Source organism: Lathamus discolor, chromosome 1, assembly GCF_037157495.1.
Source record: "Lathamus discolor isolate bLatDis1 chromosome 1, bLatDis1.hap1, whole genome shotgun sequence".
In the NCBI taxonomy this organism is placed as follows: Eukaryota; Metazoa; Chordata; class Aves; order Psittaciformes; family Psittacidae; genus Lathamus; species Lathamus discolor.
In genome coordinates this window covers 115,456,579-115,470,974 of record NC_088884.1, presented here as the reverse complement: position 1 = coordinate 115,470,974, position 14,396 = coordinate 115,456,579, and the positions used below count along the sequence as shown (strand labels likewise).

The 14,396-nt window shown below is 37.2% G+C and overlaps 1 protein-coding gene across 2 annotated transcripts in view; it reads left to right on the top strand.

The window, feature by feature from the left end:
- SMARCAD1 (SWI/SNF-related, matrix-associated actin-dependent regulator of chromatin, subfamily a, containing DEAD/H box 1) overlaps positions 1 to 14,396 on the top strand; it is a 37,642-nt gene that overhangs the window by 20,722 nt on the left and 2,524 nt on the right. For both annotated transcript variants that reach the window (XM_065691860.1, XM_065691850.1), the window contains exons 10-21: positions 3,507 to 3,709; positions 4,931 to 5,021; positions 6,250 to 6,349; positions 7,852 to 7,911; positions 8,122 to 8,197; positions 8,651 to 8,786; positions 9,841 to 9,978; positions 10,297 to 10,389; positions 11,251 to 11,368; positions 11,625 to 11,746; positions 12,908 to 13,096; positions 13,996 to 14,114. In XM_065691860.1, the coding sequence (XP_065547932.1) occupies positions 3,507 to 3,709; positions 4,931 to 5,021; positions 6,250 to 6,349; positions 7,852 to 7,911; positions 8,122 to 8,197; positions 8,651 to 8,786; positions 9,841 to 9,978; positions 10,297 to 10,389; positions 11,251 to 11,368; positions 11,625 to 11,746; positions 12,908 to 13,096; positions 13,996 to 14,114 (1,445 nt within the window). The remainder of the gene's footprint in view (positions 1 to 3,506; positions 3,710 to 4,930; positions 5,022 to 6,249; positions 6,350 to 7,851; positions 7,912 to 8,121; positions 8,198 to 8,650; positions 8,787 to 9,840; positions 9,979 to 10,296; positions 10,390 to 11,250; positions 11,369 to 11,624; positions 11,747 to 12,907; positions 13,097 to 13,995; positions 14,115 to 14,396) is intronic.

The following is a 14,396-nucleotide window of genomic DNA, read 5'->3' as shown; positions in this document are numbered from 1 at the left end:
TGAATGAATTAAGGGGTGATTTTTCTGGAAAACTCAAGCTGATTGGCTGACTTTACTGCCACTCACTCTGTTGCATAGAAAGTTGGTTGATTTCACTGCAGAAGAAGAAATTAGAGCTTTCTACTTGGAAAGGAGGTGTTTGCTCGTTTCTCCTGAGCTCTTAGAGCTGAAAACCTATGCAGGAAGCAAGAATGTGGCAGGACCTTTATTGCAGACATTTGAACAGCAACAGCAGCAGCTTCCAGAGTAGCTCCATGATTGAAGGTGCCAGCATGGATATTTTCAGTTGCATACAAGAAACAGTCATTTGGCGGGGCAGAGGGTGTTTGGCCATTTTTCTTTAACCTACTGCAGCTTAGTCTCTAGCATGATTTTACTAGCTGCGCAATGCAGCCATTTTTTAGTGAAGCAAGCTGCTGTGATTTTATTAGTACAAGGTAAAGCATCAGAAGTCTAATCCACAACAGAGGGAAAAACGGTATCTCTTGGTAAGTAGATTATCTACTGTCATAGGGATGTTACTTTCACATGTTTCCCATGGTTTATTTGTTGCCTTTACATTTCATGAAACTTCAGTTAAGTGCCAGCCATCAGACCCCGGTAAGAGCAACATTGGTAAAAACTTTTGACATTACAGCAGATTTTCTTGATTTAATTTATTAGTGCTTTGGATTTTAAAGCAGTAACTGTGCATAGGCCGTCTTACAGAGTAATTGATATGTTTTGTTATCAGTTTGTGCTCCGAAACCTCTTGTACTGATGTATGCAAGATCTGCTTGTACTTTTTCCAGAGTAGAGCAGAACAGAACTTCTTCAGTATGTGTAAAACAATAACATTTATTATTCCGTGTGTGAAATGTTTTACCACAAAATAGTAAATTATACTAGACAGATTTTTAAGGAAAACAAAATGATCTTTGTATGCTGTGTGGCAAGGGGGGGAGACAAGAGGAGGATAGATGGAAAAAAATAACAAGGTGCAGGTATGCTGCAAAAGAAATCCGTTTTGCCCCAAGCCTTTGGCTTCTCAGAGAACATCTGTCATGTGGCTATTACTTTCTAAACTTGTTGGATTTTGCCTGAGCTTAAGTCTTTGCAGAAATATTTGCTACAGGGCTGTTCTCCTGTTCTGTGTAAAATATTTAATGGAAAAAAAGCTGCATGGGCCTGTTTGTGTTCGAAATTTGCCTTTCATAAAGATTCCTGCTGTCAGCAACCACATATTTATATAGTACTGTGAATACTTGCCCAGAGTAGAAGAGGTTTGCAGCAGATTTTAGCAGACGTTTTGTATCAGTATGGATTTAATTGTTTGTAAAGTTTTAGTAGCTCAGTGACCCAGTGTTTTTCCTACTAAATAAAAAGAGTGGTAGAATAATGGAGGGAGCTGATTCAGTTTCAGCATTAAAGAAATCGGCTTGTTTTTAAGGTTTCTTTTTATTGTAATGGTATATTTTATAAGACAATGTAAAGCACTAGAAGTTGTTACCACTTATGCATTATTAGAATTGAGAAAGACTGGAAGGCTTTCAGCATATATGGAAATTGGACGTCTTATTCCAGGAATACATAAATTAAAATGGCTTTTTTATTGTAGACAACCTTTTTAAGTTGGTCTTGTCCATCATATTCTGTATACTGCAACAGTATCTGAGTGAGGAGATAGAAACTCAAGGGAAAGTAGCTTTGGCTTTTTTATATCTCATTTTGTTTGGCTGCAAATGTGCAAACTGCTTTGAAAACCGAACTAGCAGGAAATCCAAAAGCACTTCTCACCAAAGCAAACTGAAGGGAAGCAGCACATGCATCAGGTTAGAAATGGAGGCTGCTTAAAGTGGAGTTGGAGTTTGCTGGTTGAGGCTGACTTTCACCCTTAGGGAGTAAAGTGGAATCAAAAAAATTGCCTTAAAGCGGTGTAAAGTAAGCCTGGACAGGGTGTGCTGGCATGGTGGTTATGCACTGAGGAGCACTGCTGCAGCCCTGAGCTCCACTGGACCTTCCGTAACATATGCTGTGGACCTCCATGGGTTCAGTTGTCTGTGATGGTCTCATTGCTGTATTCTGCATGACAGGGCAGCATTGTGTGTTTGACATCTAAACCAGTGGCTGAAGTTTTTCTTGTTTTAACTTTGAGACTAATGTTATTGTGCTGATATGAAACAGTACAATTTCTGTTCATAACAGATGGCTTCATTCTCCACACCTTCATTTATAGATTACAGGATTTATATTCATGCCAACCGAAGCTTTAGGCATCAAAACAAATGTTGAAATTTTTTAATAACCTATTAAAAATCACATTCCTTATGTCTCTGTTATATCTGAATAGAGGTGTTTATTTAGTAAACTTCATTGTGAGTGTTGACATGTGTATCTTGGCCTGCTGTAATCTATGAGTGTTGGTAAACTGGGTTTTCTTTAAAATGGAGCAAAACCACAAATGAAGAAAACCCCAAAACTGTAACAGGAGGCTTTCAGTAGAGGGCACCATTTTGTTATATTTTTTTTTCTCTCCCTCTGCTTTTACTCTGCAATGTGGCAAAATTGATCAGTTACTTAACACGTGTAGGTTTTTAAAGGAAAGAATTCTAGGGGGATTTATATTTCAGAAAAATCTGTGTGGAAGTTACTTCTGTTTTAACAAAAGAATGGCGAATCCAACGGACCTGCTATTCTTCAGTTCTTTAAAACCATTAATAAGGAAGATGTCTGTTCTTTACAGTGAAATAACTTTATGCAGAAATATGCATGAAAATACTATAATTACAAATATGACCAGAGTTACTGCAGGACTAAATTTATTAGAAGGCTTTACACTTTCTGCAGACAGCCCTCCATGGAATCAAGGAGAAGCTGGTGGGCCTGAAGGGTGTGTTTTGGCACAACTTCAGGGTGCCTGGCTCTAAAAACAGAGAATATCCATATTGTAGTGAAGATAATGAAGTTTAGGGGAAGAAAATACGAAGAAGTGTGGCCTTGAGGAAACACGTGGTAGAAGTAAGGTTTCTCTGTCAATAAGGCTTTATAGTTGAAAAGGGGAAAAAAAGGTACATTTAAGTATTAAAGATGCAGTGTCACATGGTAGGTCTGTATTTGGCACCGGTTGCAAGAATGAGACTTGTAAGTAGCAATTCTCATAACAACTAAGAAGCTGGGAGCTCTTGAAGAAAGTGTGTGTTCATGATTGATGTAGGAAGGATTGTGACATGGAGATATTATTTAAAAGGAAATAAAAGTTAATGCTAGATTATATACATACTCTAGAAAGCACAAGTGAGCCGCCTCTGGTCTTGGTAGTCTGAGTGTATGGAGCAACAGAGGAAGTTAGCCTTGATCAAGGTGGGAACATGTGTGTAAGGAATACTTGAAGTTTTGAGAGGAGATCAGAGTGCCATCGCTGTCCTGAATTACCTGCTGCTGCAGTAGCTGTGGATTTTCACCATAGCACCTTTGTTGCTATTATCAGAGTTCATAATGTCTATTTTTTCATTATTATTATTTTGCAGCTTGCAAAAATTACTAAGACTACTGGCTTGACTGAAGACATAGTGTGGAACTGCAAAACACTGCTGAAGGGGAGGGAGGTGATTCTAAAGCTCATGAATAAATGCGAAGACATTTCAAGGAAACTGACAGAACAAGTAACCAGACTTTCTGTAGGTGGAGCATGCGGATGGAACATTGCTCAACCTTCCATTCTGAATAAGAGGTATCTTTCCCTTTTTTATTCTTGCAAGGGTGTCAGGTAACAAGGTATACTTTTGAAGACTGGGATTTTCAAAACTGCGGTCTCTGAAAGTAGAGTTGCATATGTTTGACACTTAGCTCTCAGTGAGCTAGACAGTGATGTGCAAGACTTGAGGGAATCCAACAGCTGGTTTTAAGCATATCAGGAAAGCTGGTGAGGTTTTAGAACAGTGCTCAATATCTTGTTTTACTTGCTCCAGTTTTTTGTGAATGTAGAAAGCCATCTTTGAGTGATGGGATCATGAGTTGTCAACTTACTCCAAACCGAAGACCAAAAAAAATTGCTTTTGTAATGGGGGACCTTATATTTCAAAGATGATAAATCAAAATTTATCTGAGCTAACTTGTAAAGTTTATCAGCTGGGCTTAAGACATCGGTTAGGAAGCTCAGATGTACAAAATTACCTGGAACCCTGTATCCAGTGGGACAGGCACCAGGGATGTAATAGAAGGAAGGATTTATTTTAGAGAGATAAATTTGTAAGGTTTTCCAAATGAATATTGGGAATAAAGAGAGCGCTTAGGAGGAGCAGAAGTGGATATGGTGGGGGAACATTATCCTAAGGGTTGGGAAGCATAGGGGTGAAGTGTTGGAGTAGCAACCTGGATTAGCCTTGGAGGCTGTTAGTGGTAAATAGCAAAAGGGTTTTCAGCTGGGTCAAAATGAAACCTGAGAGGAAGATGGAACTGTTTGGAGGGAGCTTATTAGTGATACTCCATCTTTGGCAAAAAATTATGAACTAGGTGACTTGCTGTTGAGTGTGTTTTGTAGGTTGTGTTTGGTTCCAACACCACTAGTAATTGTACAACAGAGCAAATTTAGTGATGCAACTGCTAAATGCCACTTATTTTTTTTTGTGTATTTTAAAAATTACCAGTTGTGTAACTGATTTTAACTGGTCATGGATCACTGATTTTTGAAGAAAGGTATGTATTGTAACATTAATTTTGATCATTTAAGATGTTGAAAATTCAGATAAATTGCTTACAAGGATCAGAGATACTCTTTGGTATTCAGGTGACTGATTAAAGTTTGTGGTTTTCACTACATGAGGAGATCTAGAGCGAATTAAAATATAGGCAGTATTGAACTTACTATTCTGTGATTAACAGAAGTGTAAAGTTGTGTTTCATGGAGAAACAAATGAGAAATCAAGCTTAATATGTCACCATCTTTTAACAGTTTTGTTCTCAAGCCATATCAGAAGATTGGTTTGAACTGGCTAGCACTACTGGATAAACACAAATTGAATGGCATATTGGCTGATGAAATGGTAAGTATACACCCTATTTAAGAATCATTGAAAACTTTGGAAAAATGAATTTGTTGAATTTTTTAATTTCCTGGAAACCCCAGGCAGATTCTAAGTAACTTGTTTTAGCTGATATAACTGAAATTGCAGACAGTTACTCCAAATGTTCAGAAGCTGCTGAGCTCTTACTTTCAATTTGAAAGTCAAAGGTAGCCTGGGCACTAGTAAGTACAAGATGCACAGTGTCTTCTGATGCAGTGGAAGTAGTTTCTACCACAACAGGTTATCCTCAAATCCACTTATTTTAATAGCTCCTTGCCAATAAATAAAATTCACTCTACTTGTCTAGCATTTAGTTGTTGTGAGCCCCTAACTTCTACACTTCTCCATCAGTTTCGAAACAGGTAGTTAGAAATACAGGAAAAAAAAAAAAGTGGGTAGAAATGTTTTCTGCTTCTTCAGCATTTCAGCAATCTCTTGTCATTATGCTCCCTAGAAGTTTTGAAATAAAAGAGAAAATATTATAGGTTTGAGGTTTTGTTTGGTGCTGATGCCACCAGTAATTGTATAGCAGAACAAACCTGGTAAGGCAGCTGCTAATTGTGTTGGCAGTTGCTTTTAATCCTGGCTTCTGTTCATCTTGTGAACCACAAGTGAATGGATGGGTTTGCTTCACTAAGATGTAGGCGTAGTTTCTCAACTTCCATATGTTTCATATTTGTAAGAACTACCTTACGTATATATTTTGTGGTAGATAAGGTAAATTTTTAAATCCATGATACAGAAGACGGGAAAGTGGGTGCTGGCAGAAACATAAGCTTATCTTGAATTTGATTTCCGTGTTAGATTCCACTTCAGAAATAGCTGGAATAGCCTCTGTACAACTGCCTCAAATAGAAAAAAGCAATTAGTTTCCAAGTAATCGTTTGTTTGCAGCACTGTTTCAGGAAAGTAATTTTTTTAAGAAGATTTGAGGTATGAACTTGAATAAAATAAAAAACTCCATAAACGGAAAAAAATAATCTCTGATGCTCAAATGCTGAGCTGAAAAGATAAGTGAGTTTGACTGCAATTGTACTTAAGAAGGAATTGCCTTTTGTAGCACTATGTGGGTAAACAGAACAATTTTTCTGTGCAGATTTGTAATCTCTAGTTAACATCGACTACACTGTAATTGTCTTCTGAGTACAAAACACTGTTATGTTCTACAGATTGTAAATTTTGTTTAAATGGATTTGTTTCCTCTTAGGGCCTAGGAAAGACAATTCAAGCTATTTCATTTCTAGCTTATCTTTACCAAAAGGGCAATAAGGGTCCGCATTTGATTGTTGTGCCGGCTTCAACATTAGGTAAGTTACAAGCTTCAAAATTATTTGTTTGTTTAAAAAATAAAAAGTCATGGACAGGCTGAAACAAAGGTAATTTTGTAAAGGAAAACTTGATTTTCTTAGGGTGTTACCCAGCTCCTTAAGTAACTTGAACTGGAATGCAAACCATACTGAAGGCATGTTTGTTCTGAATTAATTAGGCCTAACATGGAATTTTTTCAATATGGCATGTATGCTTCACAAAAAAAAGTCAACCTGCTTGTTGAAATTTGTCTCTTTTAGCAAACTAGTCTTTTTAGTTACTAAATGTTGGCTGAAATTCCTAGTCTTCAGGCTGTGCTTGGGATTAGGTTTCATGGCGTTTGAGACATTCAGTGCCTTTTTTCTTCAGAATGTGTCAAAGCGGATCAATACCCTAAACTGATGAGGCTGTCTTTTAGATGCGTATTTTAATTGTTCGGTGGCCTCAGTCAAAAGCAGAGAGAATATGGTAGAATAAAATGTCAGAAAAGCTGGTGAGTTTGGAGAAACTAGTTCTGCATGGAATTTAACTTGGTTTTGTTGAGTGATTATAGAAAGAAGAAAGTAGCAAGTTTAATTTAGACGGAAGATGTTGCTTTTCGTAGAAAATGCTTTTTTGGACTTCAAAAATTCCACTTAACACATCGAAAAACGTTGTTTCACCGTCAGTTTGAAATTGCTATTTTCAGTATGCTTTTAAAATCCACTAAAACCTGTTTTTTAAAATAACTCTTAAAAACATGTGTTACTTAAAACCTGAGGTGTACATAAATGTGTAAATGAAGGTGCTTTTCTGAAGTGAGTTGTAGAGGCTCATGAGTTGTAGTGGCAGGTTGGCTTAAGCCATCCATCTTGGGGATGCCTGGGAAGTTCCATCTCCCTGAGCTTTCCTGACACTTCCCTGGAGGTGTCTCCTCAGCCCCAGTCTGGGCCGAGTGGCATTTAACAGAGACTCCCTCCTGATGTGTTTTTGGGTCAGCACTTGTGTTGGCTGTCAAGCAGCTTCCCCTTGGGCATGGTAACATCGCGGGTGGCCGCTCTGCTGGCTGCACACCTGGAGCTGGGTTGGGCTGTCAAGCTTCCTTGCCTATTCCCAGAGGCATTGTTTCTCCTGATGAAATGCTTGCGGGTGTGAGTACCAGCAAATGAAATGATTTGCCCTCTGAGCAGTTAACTGTCTAGGGAAGAAATCGGGCTGAAAAGTTAAGTGTTGCGTTATTTTTACATGGCAGTTACAGACCATGCAGAGTCTGTTTCTGTAGGACTTTAAAGTGCAAGCTGGTTAAGCAAGTTACTTAAAGCACTGTTGTGCGTTGTTTAATTTTCCTAAATATTACCAGTTTTTCCAGCATTGAGACAGAAAGTTTCTTGACCTTCAGTAGAATTTAAAGGGATTTGCTTTAAAATCAGATGTTTGATTTAATGCTGAGGTGGGTCTGAAGTTATGTAAGTCATAATAAAATATAAATTATTTGTTTTCTGTTTATTTTAATGTTTTACAGATAACTGGATAAGAGAAGTTGGTCTGTGGTGCCCTGATCTGAAAGTCCTTTTATACTATGGTGAGGAATCCAATTTAGGAATGAATCCAAAAATACATTTGCTTTCATGGTCACCCTAAGAAAAGATGGAATTGCTATGGAAGCATTGTTTTAAGACAGTTCTTTAATTACACAGATTTATTGCTGAATGTGTTTCTGCATACTGTCCTAAATTTTTTATGTATATAAATATATGTAATTGTACCCATTTTGTACTTTGTTCTTTTATAGGATCCCAAGAGGATAGGAAACGTCTCAGAGGGGAAATAATTCACAAAATGGTCGATTTTAATGTGATTATAACTACGTAAGTACAGCAATTAAATAGTAAATGAGATTTAGTTAGCTCCTACTGACCTCTAGTGGTGCAACACAACAAACAATGTTAGGAGTTAGGTATGGGAAAGGAACTTACTTTTGTTTTCAGAGGTAACTAGGATTTTATTAATGTGTGACAGATACTGTGTTGTAGAGGCTTTAGATACTATCTCTCAAGACATACTGATAGATAACATATTACTGTGTAATAGATTTGCACAGTTTGAGGGAAAGTGTTACTGAGAGTACTGGCTCATAGAGTAAATTTGCCAGTAGTAAACCGTGTTATGGTTGGTTACTTCTAGGCAGTTTTACTTACTGCCCTTCTTGTATTCTCCCCATAACTCTTCAAAATTTTAGAGTTTCTGATTTGATTGTCGTAACAGGATGTCCATGTTAAATTTACATTTAATGTATCTTCTATGATGTCTTTCTCTGACAGATACAACTGTGCCATTAGCAGCTCAGATGATAGAGGACTGTTTCGCAGACTGAAACTTAGCTATGCAGTTTTTGATGAAGGTCATATGCTCAAGAACATGAACTCTGTACGCTACCAGCACCTGATGACAATTAACGTAAGAGATTTAATTGTTGTTGGGTTAGTGGGAACAACTGCTATTTTTTCTGCTTTGTGTTTACAAGCTGGGGCAAAATGGGTATTAACTGTAAAGTTCATATACACATAATGTTCCAGAAACTGCAGTATGCAAGTGGATATAAGTGTTGGTGTGGTCTCAAGAGTGGATTCGGTGGTGGTGTTCTGGGTTCAGATAGCTGAACCCAAAGCAGTTGTGAACTCTTTCAGGGAGACAAGCTCCCAAAGAAATGTACTAAAGTCCCTATAGCGTCATTACAGTGACGGTTCAGTTTCAGTATTGAGCGATTTCCCAGTTTTCTCTCACTGCAAAAGTAAACTAAAGATGGTAAAAATGCTATTCTGGTGAGTTGTGCTGAAACACTGTAGTATTTAAGGACCTCCTCTGATTGGACTGTGCAGGAAAAGCTAGCTTTAAAATAATTTTTTCTTGTAGCTTGTGGCCTGAGTCAGCATTTTGAAAAAGAGCAAACTTGAGTATAGCTCTTTCTCCAATTACTGTGATTTAGCACTGTTAGTATCTGTACAGTAATAATATACATATGATCACCTACTTACAACTTGCTTTTCAAGATCATATTTTCATCAAAAGCCTTTTTAAGAAGCTGATCCTTAAGCAATTAAACTATTGCTTGTACTTGCAATTCCAAACTAGTGCATAACTAATGTATGAGATTAGAAGAAATATGACATACGAGCAATAATTAGACAGTTACTTAAAAAAACTAAACCGCCAGTTAACAAGCCAAACAAGAAAAATCCTAATAAACCCAGGAAGGCTTTTCTTAAATCTGGATTAGGCTCTTGAGTAGTCTGAAACTGATATGTGCTCAATTCCCTACAGATCTGTAAATAGCTTTTTTTTAACAAAGGAATTATTGCATGAGACTTAAATATTTATTGAGTTTAAATAGCTATAATTTAAACCAAGCTCTTTTTATCACTTCTTTGTAGCTGTGTTGTTTCTGCCAATATTAACATTTAAGCTGTTCAACTGATGTTTCTCACTGCTGTTTTCCACTTCGAACAAACAGGCGCAGCATCGCTTACTGCTGACTGGGACTCCGGTTCAGAATAATCTGCTGGAATTGATGTCCCTCTTGAATTTTGTCATGCCACATATGTTCAGCAGTAGCACAGCTGAAATCCAAAGGATGTTCTCTGCAAAAACAGTAAGTAGTGCATATTCTTCCCTTGAAAATAACGTTTTCATTTTTTTTGCTAGAACGCTGCTCTTGCTTCGTAACTCATGTTACACTGGTATATTATGGAAATGGGTAATACGATTATAAATATCTAGAATATGAAGCAATGAAATGAACTATATAAAGAAATAATGTGTTGTATAACAGGGCATCTCAGAATGCTAATGGTCCTGTTAGATCTGTCTGTTCCGGCTGGGTTTTTCAATGAGTTAGAATACTTAAGGTAGTTTTGTTACACCTGAAAACTTCACACTAATTAAATTCTTGCAATGTTTTCCTTAAAAGAATGTTGAAGAACAAAGTGCATATGAAAAAGAGAGGATTGCACATGCAAAGCGGATAATAAAACCATTCATCTTGAGAAGAGTAAAAGATGAGGTAATGTTTTATCTTTAAAATAATGGTTTCATGTTATCAAAAATCTTTGAGACTAATGATAAAATTTAGGGTCGAATTTTGTCAGTGCTAGTTTTAGCTTTTTATCTAGGGAGAGTAAGAAGCTTGAGCTATCTCACATCTTTCACGAGTTTGCAAGAAAAAATGTGACCTGCTGCAGCTTTGAGTTTTGATACTTATTTGCTGTCTACAGTTAAGAATTCTAGTTGGGAAAGATCACTGAAAGATGATTTGGCACACTGAGAAGTGAGAAATCCTCCACATTAACCACAAAAATATTTGTGACTTCATAGTAATGATATTTTATTTTAACTGAAAGGATTAAGGTAATGAATGTGCCTATGTGTATTTGTATGTATGCATGACTAGAAATGTATGTTACAAGTTACTTTGCTATCACCAAATTTTTTCTTTTTTCATTCTAAAATCTGAAACCTTTTTGGATTCTTCTATTTAGAATTGCATATATAAAAGAAAGGGAAAACTGAATAGTGACCTGAAAAGTGTTTCTGTGTATAAGTGTGCTTCAGTAGTCAGTAGTTTGAAGAGAATATCTCTGATTAGCAGAGGAGTAGGTTCCAGGTATTGCATGTATTATTATTTCATGCAGTTTTAGAATGTGCTGGTCATGTTACTTGTTGAGGGCTGGTGGCTGTGATGTGTAATCCACATCAAGTTCTGGATAAGTCAAACTGCTGACTCAGTGAAGTTGCAGCCAGTTAAAGGAGTTGGGATGGGGAGAATGAACAGAGTAGCTTAAAAGCAGGTTTGTAAGATAGTACAGAATTACTGACTGTTGTCTGCAGTACTGTTTTTTTACCTGGTATGATTTTATTTTGTCAGGTCCTTAAGCAACTACCTCCCAAAAGAGAATTCACTGAACTGTGTGCCTTGTCTGAGAAACAGGAACAACTATACTGTGATCTCCTAAAAAATTTGGAGAAAAATATTAAGAGTAATGGTATGTGACAGTCTCGTTTCCTTTTGCTGGATTTTTTCCATGTCTGGAATGTCAAATGTGACTACAAAGCCCTTGCTTTGTAGAAATGTCTTGATACGCATAAACTGACTGTATCCCTCCTGTGCATTTTTCGGAAGTTCATGTTATAGGTGAAATGTCAAATTCAGCTATTACAAGTAAAGTTCTGAGAGGCAGAGATGTGTCAGATAGGAATCTGTGTACCTCTCCTGAATATGCCTTATTTCTTTATTAACAGATAAAAAATCCGATATGGGAAATGTGATGATGCAACTTAGAAAAATGGCTAATCACCCTCTCTTGCATCGCCAGTATTACAGTAATGACAAGCTCAGGAAAATGTCCAAGCTTATGCTCAAGGTAAGATGATGACATTCCAAAGCTGTCTTTCATTTCTCACAATTTTTAATGCAACTTAAATAGATTTTTTTTTTTTTTAATTGTCAGTCCTCTGGTCAAAGATATGTCTTTGCAAAACTTAATTCGTTATTGCTGTTTTTTATTTCTCTGCATCTATCCAATGTTCTAATCAAGCTCTGCGTTTAACACTGATTTTTTGCATCAAATATTAGAATGGAGAGAACAGTTATGGGACTGCAGTCCCCTTCTTTTCATTAGCTCCCCCTTAACACCTCTTCCTTCAATCCCAAAATTTAAAATCAAAGTAGTTATCTTGGGTGGGCATTTGAGTTTACTAGTATTTTCTGAGTGGCAAGAAATCCAGGCTATACAGAACTAAAATAGGGAAAGTACGAGTATTGAGTGGTTGAGGACTTTTTTTGTTTTGTTTTGTTTTGAATTTGGCTGGAATTAATGCCTGTGGAGTTTGGGGAAAAATGTTGCTTCTTTCTGAAGTATAAAAAAGAATAAAATCAGAATGTGCACAAGGGCTTTAAGAAGGTTGCAGCTAGCTTTGAATGTCTTCAGCTTTGTTTTAAGATAAAGCCAGCCAAGGCTGGGGGGAAAGGAAGAAGTGACCCATTGGGTCGTGAAGGATTTTTGTCCCTTTTTACTCCTGCTCATACCATTGTACCCTTTAGATATGGCTTTTCTTCTCCTTTTTCTTCCAGGCATGACATCCCTCTACCCACCCTACATCTTGGGCTGGGCTTACCATGTCTTCTACCATCTATCCAAGGATTGGACCTTCCTTTTAGGGAATGTGTCATCAGGGGAAGAGGTCTGATACGGGGGTGAAAGGTTGTAGGGCTTGATGGGAACTAGGTAATTGTTATGGAGGTTACACATACATCTTAGTTTTTGGTAGTGCAAGTTCTTATAAACACTGAATTGCAAAATAATGGTCCTCTACTATAAACCTGGGGTTTCAGAGTTCATCTTCTGTTGCTTGCATGAGCCACGCCTTGGCCGTTGTCCATGTCTTGTTGTGCTACTTTGGTTTTTGGTTTGGTTTTGGTTTTTTTCTCAGAGATTCTGGATGTCATTGTGTGGTGTTCTTGGTTTTTCTCTTCTGTTTGCACGATTGTGTATTACATTATTTCGTTTCATTTCTGCTAACAGGAACCCACACATTGCGACGCTAACCCTGACCTTATCTTTGAGGATATGATGGTAATGACAGATTTTGAGCTGCATATGCTTTGTGAGCAATACTCTTACATGAATAACTTCAAGTTAGACACGGACGTGATCTTGGATTCTGGAAAGTTTAAGGCACTGGACCACATTCTCTCTGACCTTAAAGAGAAGGTTGGTAGTGAAGATGTCTGAAACATCTTTTCCTGTCCATCTGAAGAGTGGCTGTAAATAACTGATCAATTTAACATCTGCTAGCTGTATATGCAACCCAGTTGCTTTTCTGTGGAGTATTACAATGTGTTTTAGTGCACATGCAGTATTGCAAAGCAATGCTTACAGCTTTTAATGTGCAGTCCTGCCTATGCACATCCCTTTAGAGACAGCTGGAATAAGCTTTCCCATTTTCCCAAGTTTCAGAATAGTCATCCCAAGTTAACACTACTTCTCAATCTACATAGGGATAGCATTATTTTCACAGCTCATTAACTCTGACCTTTTGTCATTCAAGTAAGTCTGTATTACAGTAAAATAATCATGCATGTGTTAAGCAAGTGTAATGGTAAGATGAGGTCACTCACAGATTCAGGCTGGCTTATGTTACAAATAAGCATGTACCATAGTACTTCAGAGTATCCTGAATTTGCACAAGGGTTTGCTGTGCATCTGTTTGATTATTTCAGACAAAAGGGTGCTGCTAGTCAATACTGTATGGAATATAGCTTAAATTTAAATTTTAATGAAAATATTTTCTTGATGTTTATAGAGGGAGTAGATCTGTCATTTATGCATGTGACATGTGATTTCTAGGTTGAGTCACCTAAGTGCAAAGTATCTAGAAAACAAATTGCGCTCATAAAAGGTGGGTTAATGCAGCAGCAGTACTGGGTATGATACCTTCACTGAAAGTTAGTCCTGACTTGTTGCATTTCAGCGTAGCCTTTTAGTTCAGCAAATAGGGATTCAAAGTAAAATCAACTATGCATACATATTTGCACTAATAAAGTATTTGTGTAGTTCGTTATCTGTAATTGGTGTGTTTTAAAACTTTTGTTTCACTTTGTCATTTCCAGGGAGACAGAGTTGTATTGTTTAGCCAATTTACTATGATACTGGATATCTTAGAAGTTTTCCTAAAAGAAAAGCAACATAGATACTTAAGATTGGATGGAAAAACACAGATTTCTGACCGGTATGTGACTTTTTTTGCTGAAGATGCGAGGAAAAAAAATGGATGTGTGAATGGGGAGGGGAGGGAAGAGAAGGGTGTGTGACTTAAAACCTTTGCTTTGGTTTTGCAATGTGTAGAATTTTGTGGTCACTGGCCATTACCTATAGGAGGGGGTTATATATAACTGAGGGATTATGCTTGATTTCAGATCGCCTTAGTAAGGATGAGGCAGAAAGGTGAGTTTTAAATGGTTGGGTTACAGTCTCAGCCACTAAAATTCAAAACTTTAGTCTTCAGCAGTTC